Source organism: Takifugu rubripes, chromosome 2 (genome assembly GCF_901000725.2).
Source record: "Takifugu rubripes chromosome 2, fTakRub1.2, whole genome shotgun sequence".
Taxonomy (NCBI): Eukaryota; Metazoa; Chordata; class Actinopteri; order Tetraodontiformes; family Tetraodontidae; genus Takifugu; species Takifugu rubripes.
In genome coordinates, this window is record NC_042286.1 from 4,499,426 (window position 1) to 4,509,826 (window position 10,401).

General features: G+C 41.7%; 1 protein-coding gene across 1 annotated transcript; it reads left to right on the forward strand.

Annotated features, from left to right (window-relative positions):
• The first annotated feature begins 2,497 nt into the window (after positions 1 to 2,497).
• Positions 2,498 to 5,450, forward strand: LOC115248918 (eukaryotic translation initiation factor 4 gamma 3-like). The gene is made up of 9 exons (XM_029833034.1): positions 2,498 to 3,094; positions 3,180 to 3,308; positions 3,534 to 3,735; positions 3,872 to 3,976; positions 4,054 to 4,378; positions 4,465 to 4,643; positions 4,739 to 4,823; positions 5,022 to 5,159; positions 5,291 to 5,450. The coding sequence occupies exons 4-9, from the start codon at positions 3,926 to 3,928 to the stop codon at positions 5,437 to 5,439; spliced, it is 927 nt and encodes a 308-aa protein (XP_029688894.1). The 5' UTR covers positions 2,498 to 3,094; positions 3,180 to 3,308; positions 3,534 to 3,735; positions 3,872 to 3,925; the 3' UTR covers positions 5,440 to 5,450.
• The last annotated feature ends 4,951 nt before the right edge of the window (positions 5,451 to 10,401 follow it).

A 10,401-nucleotide genomic window follows, 5' to 3' on the forward strand; every position in this document is an offset into this window, starting at 1 on the left:
GAGCGACTTATATGTTTAATAAATACATTATTACTTTCGGCAATTTCACATCTTCGTTATTTTCACACTGACGACCGCAAGAGGGCACTCTAGGCTTGTGTACCTGTACCTGCTACTTCTGTACCACCGAAAATTTTAAATTTAAACAGTAGCTTAAAAATACAACTGAGAAGGGCAGGAAAAATGGCATCAAAGAGAAAATCATCCTATTCTGCAGATTATAAGCTGCAAGTAGTGAAATCTGCAGCCGAAAATGGTAATCGAGCAGCAGAAATAAAGTTCAGAGTTAGCGAGAAACTTGTGAGGGACTGGCGAAAAGCGGAGGTTACTCTTGCCGCAATGAAGAAAACAAAAAAGCGAATCGCAGGCTAAAAGCTCGGTGGCCAGAGCTAGAGGAACAAGTCTGCGTATGGGTGCTTGAACAACGTGCCGCCGGGAGAGGCTTGTTAACAGTGCAGTTGCGTCTCCATGCCCAGGTGGTCACCAAGGAAATGAATATAAATGACTTCGCGGGAGGACCTTCTTGGTGTTGCCGTTTCATGCAACGCAACCGCCTCTATCAGAGCGAGGACAACGATGTGCCAGAAACTGCCAGCAGACTTCCAAGCCAAGGCTGACAGTTTCCGTGAGTTTGTTGGAAAGTACGTAACTGAGCACAACTTGACACCGGACCATATTATTGACATGGACGAGGTCCCCCTCACATTTGACGTTCCCATGGGCCGAACTGTCACAGAAAAAGGGCAAAAGAGTGTGAATATAGTAACAACTGGTCATGAGAAATTACACGTCACAGTGGTGCTGGCATGTTGTGGAGATGGATGCTTGTGATGCACAGCATGCAAGCGTACATCACGCCACAGTTCAAAGAAAAATTAAAAGGTTTCAACTCCATACCTGCCATCATCGCCGGAGGCTTAACTAAAATTCTCCAGCCACTTGACATCTCCGTGAACCGGAGCTTTAAGGCAGCCTTGCGTAACCTGTGGGAGCAGTGGATGATGGACAGAGAGCACAGCTTCACGGCAACCGGGAGAATGCGCCACACAACGTTCCTGGAAGTCATTGGATGGATCGACAAAGCATGGGCTTCAGTGACAACCGAAACCATCCTGTCTGGTTTTAGAAAGGCCGGAATAATTGGAACCGCAACTAATGACAAGTCTGATGAAAGCGACGCACAACAGGAAGCGGTGCTTCGTCTACCTCCGGAGTTGGCGGAGTTGTTAAGAAGTGACAACGAGGATGAAGAATTCAATGGATTTACTGACGTGGAATGAGACTTGATTGTTTGGGAAACGTGCTCGGATGTTCTTTATGTTATAGTTATCTGAATGACTGTTAATACCGTATGTTAAGTTAACAAAGCAGACACGTACTCAGTTCGTTGTGCGCCATTGTAGCTGAATGTATGCTAATGATTTTAATCGTCTTTCAAGATAAAATGTATGTTCTTGGTCTTGTATTTATCAAATTAATTTTCTCCCAAAATGCGACTTATAGTCCAGTGCGACTTATTCATCTATTTTTCTTCTTTATTATGCATTTTTTTCCATTAGGTCTTAAACTCCGGAGCGACATATACTCCAGAAAATACGGTACTCATGTCACCCTGAGTCCAGTTAAAGTTACATTGTATTTTACAATCACTTTCAAACAAATTCACACCAACGTTAGCAGCTTGAAACATGTGTGTCTGCAAAGGTTGCCACATGCTTCACAACTGCTGCAATTCAAATTTAACACAGATGAGTTGGTTTTAGACCTGTGGAATTCTTTATGGACACAGTAGAAATGAATTTGGTTTAATTAATGGAATAAAACTGATGAGAGCGAGATCACTTCTAAGGAACAAAGTAGATGGAGGATTGACTGTTAGAACCAAAACATGAGCACAAAGCCAGATGGGGGGATCTGCTTGGAGAGGCGGAGTCACAGAGCGCATCAAAGGTCAAAGGATCAAAGTCTCAACATGAAAGACAGGGTTTTTTTAATTGAATTAAAGGCAAAAGATCTCACATAAAAGACCTAAAGTCTACATAGTTAAATCCAACTGAAGGTTAGTTAAACTTAATCCTATAAAAAGCACCTGCTAAAATATTAAAGAGTTAATGCTAATCGTAACATTCAAGGAACAACCAGCAAAACTCCAGTCTGAATACTAACTTTCTACTACAAGTGAGTGAACTCTCCCTTTCTGATAGTTTTAAGATCACTTCCACTGAGCTTTTACAAGGCTGCACTTTTAGTCATCTTGAAACTATGAACGTTTTTCTTTTCTTTAGCATTTTTACCAAATGTATTCATATTCTCATATCTTCATGACCGCTTTATCCTTTTCGGGGTCATGGGGAGGGCACCCATATATGCGAAGGCAGGGTATACCCCTGGTTGAGTTCATCACAGGGCCCTATGTGAGCTATTGTGGGTTTGGTACCTTGCTCAAGGGTACCTTGGCAGTGCTCTGACTAGGCGGTGCTTCTTACACCTTCCCCTACTACCTTCCTTGCTTTGTCTGCACTGGGGCCTGAACTAAGAACCATCGGCTCCTCAGCCCAGTCCCCAATAGCTACCGCCACCTCCATATTCTTCAATTAATTCAAAGCCCCAAACAAAAAAACAGGCCATTATGGAAACGTTAGGGTGAAATTTTTCCCTCAGGCTTTGTAAAGTAAAAATGAACTCGAAACCATTTAACATTTCAAAGAAGATGGTGTATTTGTATCTGACAGTATAAATTTACTTGTCATTCTAAATTATAGCAAATGTTTGTTTTTTCTTGTGGTTCCAGACTCCAACTATGACCACTAACATTTACCAGGCAGGACAGGTTCCCTCCATCAGAAGCCCCCAGCGTGGTGGCGAGGGAAATGGACGGACAGCAGGGGCAACTGAGAAGGTCATCAGAACTTTTCGGGGCATTTTAAACAAGCTCACCCCTGAGATGTTTGAGAGCCTCATGAAGCAGGTGGATGAGCTCAACATCGATACTGAGGAGACGCTGAACGCGGTCGTTGAGCTCATCGTTAACAAAGCTTTGTCTGAGCAGAGCTACAGCGCAACCTATGCTAAGATGTGTCACCATCTGAAGGGGGTAAACTCTGCATTCTTTGTCCGTACGATTGGTTGAATTTGGACCAGATTATTGTTACTAATATGCCGAACCTTTCCCACATCAGCTGATGGTCTCGTCCCAGAGCAGCAATGACTTCGTCCTCTTCCATAAACGTCTGCTCACAAGATGTCAGATGGAGTTCCAGAACTGTGGACTCCTGACACAAAAGGAAAAGGATGTGTCTGTTCAAGAGGTGAGTATCAGCACGCCTACAGCAGAACCAAATATGCCAGTGCAATTATTGGACTGAAGCTCAGCTTTATCAATGCACCTTTCGTGAGAACTTTTTGTTTTTCCTACAAAAGTGTGCTTGCTCCACTGGCAAGAACGGTAGAATAGTTAGATTTTGAACATAAACTTAAATGTAACCTTTACAGTGTTTCACCTAAATTGAATACATGCAAATCTGCCCCCAAAGGACCTGGAGCAGACCAGACACAAGACCCGTGTGCGTTTGCTGGGGACCGTGAGGTTTATCGGAGAGCTTTTTAAGCTGAAGATGATCTGGGAGCCCATCATACACACCTGCATAGGTAAACTCCTCCAGGACGAGTGCGAGGACTCTCTGGAGTGTGTGTGCAAGCTCCTGTCCACAGTGGGGAAGGACTGGGACTGAGAGGGTAAGGAGAGCTGTGCGCAACACACACACACACACACAAACACATATACATACAAACACACACACTCACACACTGTCTACGCATAAACTGAATGAGTGGGACTCTTATTTTCTTCCTATTATTTTCTTCCTTTTAGCCAAAACTTGATAGCTACTGTAGCAACATATGCAACCTACTGAAGGAGCAGAAGATGTCCTCAAGAATCAAATTCATGTTGCAGGATGTTGTGGCCCTAAGAAAGGTGAGACTCTTTGATGGTTAAATCATGAATATAGTCTGCAAGTTGAATTCTCATCACATCTCATGTGTGGCCTTCAGAACAACTGGGTGCCCCGAAGGAAAGACGAAGGACCCAAAACCATCCAGCAGCTTCACCAAGAGGTGAAGCAGGCTGAAGAGAGGGAGCAGCTCCAGTTGAAGAAGGCGATTCCTGGGAAGTTCAACCAGGACTCCAGACGCAACTGTGAAGGAGACAGGAAGCAGCGGTACCATAGGGGCAGCAGCTCAACTTTTCGGTCACCAGAAAAATATGAATACAGGAGCATGAGAAACACCTGGCGACCGAAAGAGAGAGAACCTGTTGTGTACCTGGATGAACAAAAGATAAACAGAGGAACACAGATTAAAGTCAACAAAATTACAGGTAAATAACTGAAAAACCAAAAGATTGGGTGCATTTTTAAAGCAGACATCTGGATGGGGGTTTTCACTACTTGTTGCTCTTTGCAGTTGAACACAAGACCACCCCAAAAGGTGGATCCTCAAAGCCCTTATCAGAGTTGTTCGCAAAGGAGGAGGCACCAGTGAATGGTGGAATGGTGGATTGCAATGAGGAAGAAGTGTATCAAGCACTGAAAAGACTCCTCCAGAACAACTCTGTAAATGATAAATTAGAAGAGTGGATCCAGGTAACTCCCGATGAGAATGACCTTTAAACTGGATTTGTCTGGAGAGATTGTTACTGTAGGCATGAAACTAACAAAGGTTCCTCTCCCCCTCCCAGAACACCCTCAACAACAGGCAGAGGTCATCAGATGGTTTTGTGAGGGCCTTGATGAGAGCAGTGTGCCAGTCAGTCATTGTTGACTGTAAGTGTTCTATAATGTCATATAGAGGCAGAAAACTCAGCCTGTTTCTGTCCAAAAACATGATTCATTAGTTTTACTCCACATAGACGTCTGTTTTACATTATGTGAGCAAAAAACCAGTCTGGGACACTTTATGGTCCATGATTAGATGTGTTCAGTTTCTTTACAGTGGTGTGAAGAGAGTGTTTGTGTTGTCAGGTGGGGTTTATACGCTGAACACCTATGAGCTGCTCGACAGAGCGAGCCTCCTCAAGAGGTTCATCAAGGATGACCACAAGCAGCTGGTGGCCCTGAACGTTGTGCAGCAACTGGTGGTCCACATAGACCAACCTGATGGTGAGTGTCCCATCTATCCACCTCAACGGTCACGGCTTTGTTCATTTTAACTTTGAACTACAAATTCAGAAGCCAGTGGTGTTTTTCTATTGACTTATTCCTGTGATTTTTGCTGGTGTGTGTCCGTGTAGGTCTGCTGCGGATGTTTTTTGATGTGCTGTGGGATGAAGAAGTCATCCAGGATGAGACCTTCTTCAAATGGAGGTCATCCTCAGTTAATGTGACATCCGTGACCAACTTCTTCAAGTGGCTCCAAGAGGCTAACAGACGGATAAACTGATCTTGGGGAGCAAAGAATTTTTTTTTTTTTTTTTATTTTTTTTTAGATCTACATTATTTCATTGTCAGTAATATCATCTGTCTGATACAAGTCCTTGAATATCATTTATGTTTTAGTGAAGTTGGGTAATATAGTCCCAACTGGCACCATTTATCCTGATGTGATCATCATGGTTTACTCTCTAAAGGAGTTTTGGTTTATTGAGGTTGAATGTTCAAGACAGTTATAAACATTTACACTACCTAGAGAGCACAATCTCTAACAAGTATTAATTGTTTATAATGCTTAATGATAAAATAAAGTGCTATATAAAGTAAAATAGATTCTGATATATTGAGCGTATTTCTTATATTTGTTCTTTTAGTGATACTAAAACACACTCAAGCTTGATGTAATGGGATGGAAGTGGGGGGTTCAATTTCTTCACTTGTGTCCACAATGTGGCATTGATCATAAATAATATTAGAAATGTAAACTCAAAACATGTAAAAATAGTGTTTGTGTATAGTAATCCATACAATTACAAGTGTGTGTGCGCGCACGTGCCCGTGCGTGTGTGTGTGTAAAAATAAAAACCTGTTACATTCAACATTGTACATGATCGACATGCCGCGCTTAAAAAATGCTATTTAATCTACTAACGCGGAAATTAGCTTGTTAACTACCTAATGCTAACAAGACATAAACTTGGTAATTTTTTGTTGGTTTTAAATGAGATTATAACAAGTTATAGAATTTGAAGTTTCATCTTAAAAGCATCTGGGGACAAATGAAGTAAAATGGGATATTTTGTACAATGACCTATGGCTGCACAGCCCTCTTTGTGCTTGACTTCTCCCTTAACTGTATATTTACAGTTGAGTAACGTCAGGAAGCTATTTGAGGAGGTCTCAATGAAGTCAGATAGTGAAAATGTAACATGAGTTTTTCCCAGATGACTAAAATAAATATAATAAATTTACAGCCACCTGAGTCAGTGTTGGGCAGAAATGGGTGATTTTAAATTGTTTTAACACCCTGACACATGTTTAGACGCATATACTGTACATACACATCTTTACCCTTTGAAAAAAAGATTAAAATAAATCAGTAAAAACTAGCATTAATTCATAAAAATACTAGAAAATTAAATAAAAACAGATAAAACTCCTTCCATTTTAATTAAACATACACTAATCGTGAAAATGTAGCTATCCAAGCCGTAGTTTTTGCCGCTTTTATGGCCCACTGGTGAGGTCCACAACAAAAGAGGAAGACACGCTGATCAGTTTAACCCTTTATTTCTTAAACCAAAAATAAAACACCCAACAAAGGAATATGGCAGGTGAGGGTGAAAATCAGTGGTGTGAGCAAGGGCCTGGATGAAGTGAGTGAAGGGGTGATGTATGTTGTAGGTGCAAAAGACAATGGCTGTTTCCGAAACCACACACTCGTTCCCTATTCACTACTCACTACATGGGGGACATGGATTGAGTGAACTACGTAGCGCACTCAATTTAAAGTTATTATTCGGACAACGGTGTCATTTACGGCGCACGTAAAGTGACGTCAGGGTTTCGCATAATAATTACGAACCGGTCGCCGGGAAAAGTGGCCAGGTCCATTTAATTATTTTAACCCATCAGAAATACATTCAGCGGTCATTTTATGAAAATGCAATATTTTACCCTATAATTAACATTATATAATAAAATGAAATATTAATGTCAATAATGATAATACAATAATAATTACTTATTGCCTAAAATAATTAGTGTCCCTTGACATTTTCAAGCCAACACGTGATGGTACATTCTTAAGTCATATTCCGCTGTAGTGAAAACATTTAATAAAGCACTTATCATCAAAAATGGATCCAGAGCTACTTTTCATCTTTGTAAATATTCTTTTACTGAGATTCTGTCGCCTGGTGAGGAACAGACAATTCCGAAGAACAATTTTAAGTGAGGGATCAGTGAAGATTGATTTTTTTTTCTTTTTACACATTTATATTTGTAATATTTTAAGATGATCATATTGGACCCCTACTGGAAAAAAATTCTTATTTCCAAAAATTTCATATATCAAAGTAGAAATTACGTTAAAAATCACGTGATACCGTAATGGCTGATGGGATACATTTTTCGAGTTAGGGTGCTCGCTCGTACACTACTTTTCGCAGTGCATTGTGGGATACATTGAGTGCACTACATAGGGTACAGCGAAGCTCACTAACATTTCGGACACCATTTCAAAATGGCATCCACACTCTTGAGTGCACTATGTAGGGTATAGGGGGTGGTTTTGGAAACAGCCCAAAATTCACCAAGAGGCAAAGCACCTGGGGACATCAGGTGGAGGTAGGATCGGGTGGAGCTTTATAACCTGCAGATCACTGGCCAGGTGCTCCAATTAGGTTAGCTCCACCCTGCTGGAAACCTGTGAACCACAGACAGCACACAGCAAGACAACCCCAAAGCTCAGGGGTGTCACAGTCCGGTCAACCACTGACAAGCACAGAAATCTATACCGTATTTTCCGGACTATAAGTCGCACCTTTTTTCATAGTTTGGCAGGGAGTGCGACTTGTACACCGGAGCGACTTATATGTTTAATAAATACATTATTACTTTCGGCAATTTCACATCTTCGTTATTTTCACACTGACGACCGCAAGAGGGCACTCTAGGCTTGTGTACCTGTACCTGCTACTTCTGTACCACCGAAAATTTTAAATTTAAACAGTAGCTTAAAAATACAACTGAGAAGGGCAGGAAAAATGGCATCAAAGAGAAAATCATCCTATTCTGCAGATTATAAGCTGCAAGTAGTGAAATCTGCAGCCGAAAATGGTAATCGAGCAGCAGAAATAAAGTTCAGAGTTAGCGAGAAACTTGTGAGGGACTGGCGAAAAGCAGAGGTTACTCTTGCCGCAATGAAGAAAACAAAAAAGCGAATCGCAGGCTAAAAGCTCGGTGGCCAGAGCTAGAGGAACAAGTCTGCGTATGGGTGCTTGAACAACGTGCCGCCGGGAGAGGCTTGTTAACAGTGCAGTTGCGTCTCCATGCCCAGGTGGTCACCAAGGAAATGAATATAAATGACTTCGCGGGAGGACCTTCTTGGTGTTGCCGTTTCATGCAACGCAACCGCCTCTATCAGAGCGAGGACAACGATGTGCCAGAAACTGCCAGCAGACTTCCAAGCCAAGGCTGACAGTTTCCGTGAGTTTGTTGGAAAGTACGTAACTGAGCACAACTTGACACCGGACCATATTATTGACATGGACGAGGTCCCCCTCACATTTGACGTTCCCATGGGCCGAACTGTCACAGAAAAAGGGCAAAAGAGTGTGAATATAGTAACAACTGGTCATGAGAAATTACACGTCACAGTGGTGCTGGCATGTTGTGGAGATGGATGCTTGTGATGCACAGCATGCAAGCGTACATCACGCCACAGTTCAAAGAAAAATTAAAAGGTTTCAACTCCATACCTGCCATCATCGCCGGAGGCTTAACTAAAATTCTCCAGCCACTTGACATCTCCGTGAACCGGAGCTTTAAGGCAGCCTTGCGTAACCTGTGGGAGCAGTGGATGATGGACAGAGAGCACAGCTTCACGGCAACCGGGAGAATGCGCCACACAACGTTCCTGGAAGTCATTGGATGGATCGACAAAGCATGGGCTTCAGTGACAACCGAAACCATCCTGTCTGGTTTTAGAAAGGCCGGAATAATTGGAACCGCAACTAATGACAAGTCTGATGAAAGCGACGCACAACAGGAAGCGGCGCTTCGTCTACCTCCGGAGTTGGCGGAGTTGTTAAGAAGTGACGAGGATGAAGAATTCAATGGATTTACTGACGTGGAATGAGACTTGATTGTTTGGGAAACGTGCTCGGATGTTCTTTGTTATAGTTATCTGAATGACTGTTAATACCGTATGTTAAGTTAACAAAGCAGACACGTACTCAGTTCGTTGTGCGCCATTGTAGCTGAATGTATGCTAATGATTTTAATCGTCTTTCAAGATAAAATGTATGTTCTTGGTCTTGTATTTATCAAATTAATTTTCTCCCAAAATGCGACTTATAGTCCAGTGCGACTTATTCATCTATTTTTCTTCTTTATTATGCATTTTTTTCCATTAGGTCTTAAACTCCGGAGCGACATATACTCCAGAAAATACGGTACTCATGTCACCCTGAGTCCAGTTAAAGTTACATTGTATTTTACAATCACTTTCAAACAAATTCACACCAACGTTAGCAGCTTGAAACATGTGTGTCTGCAAAGGTTGCCACATGCTTCACAACTGCTGCAATTCAAATTTAACACAGATGAGTTGGTTTTAGACCTGTGGAATTCTTTATGGACACAGTAGAAATGAATTTGGTTTAATTAATGGAATAAAACTGATGAGAGCGAGATCACTTCTAAGGAACAAAGTAGATGGAGGATTGACTGTTAGAACCAAAACATGAGCACAAAGCCAGATGGGGGGATCTGCTTGGAGAGGCGGAGTCACAGAGCGCATCAAAGGTCAAAGGATCAAAGTCTCAACATGAAAGACAGGGTTTTTTTAATTGAATTAAAGGCAAAAGATCTCACATAAAAGACCTAAAGTCTACATAGTTAAATCCAACTGAAGGTTAGTTAAACTTAATCCTATAAAAAGCACCTAAAATATTAAAGAGTTAATGCTAATCGTAACATTCAAGGAACAACCAGCAAAACTCCAGTCTGAATACTAACTTTCTACTACAAGTGAGTGAACTCTCCCTTTCTGATAGTTTTAAGATCACTTCCACTGAGCTTTTACAAGGCTGCACTTTTAGTCATCTTGAAACTATGAACTTTTTTCTTTAGCATTTTTACCAAATGTATTCATATTCTCATATCTTCATGACCGCTTTATCCTTTTCGGGGTCATGGGGAGGGCACCCATATATGCGAAGGCAGGGTATACCCCTGGTTGAGTTCA

What these genes read in the sequence shown, in the direction of transcription:
- LOC115248918 (XM_029833034.1), top strand. Translation starts at nt 3,926, where the DNA reads ATGTCCTCAAGAATCAAATTCATGTTGCAGGATGTTGTGGCCCTAAGA. An exon ending in ATGTTGTGGCCCTAAGAAAG is followed by an intron (nt 3,977 to 4,053) that starts GTGAGACTCTTT and finishes TGTGGCCTTCAG; the next exon opens with AACAACTGGGTGCCCCGAAG. An exon ending in CCACATAGACCAACCTGATG is followed by an intron (nt 5,160 to 5,290) that starts GTGAGTGTCCCA and finishes GTGTCCGTGTAG; the next exon opens with GTCTGCTGCGGATGTTTTTT.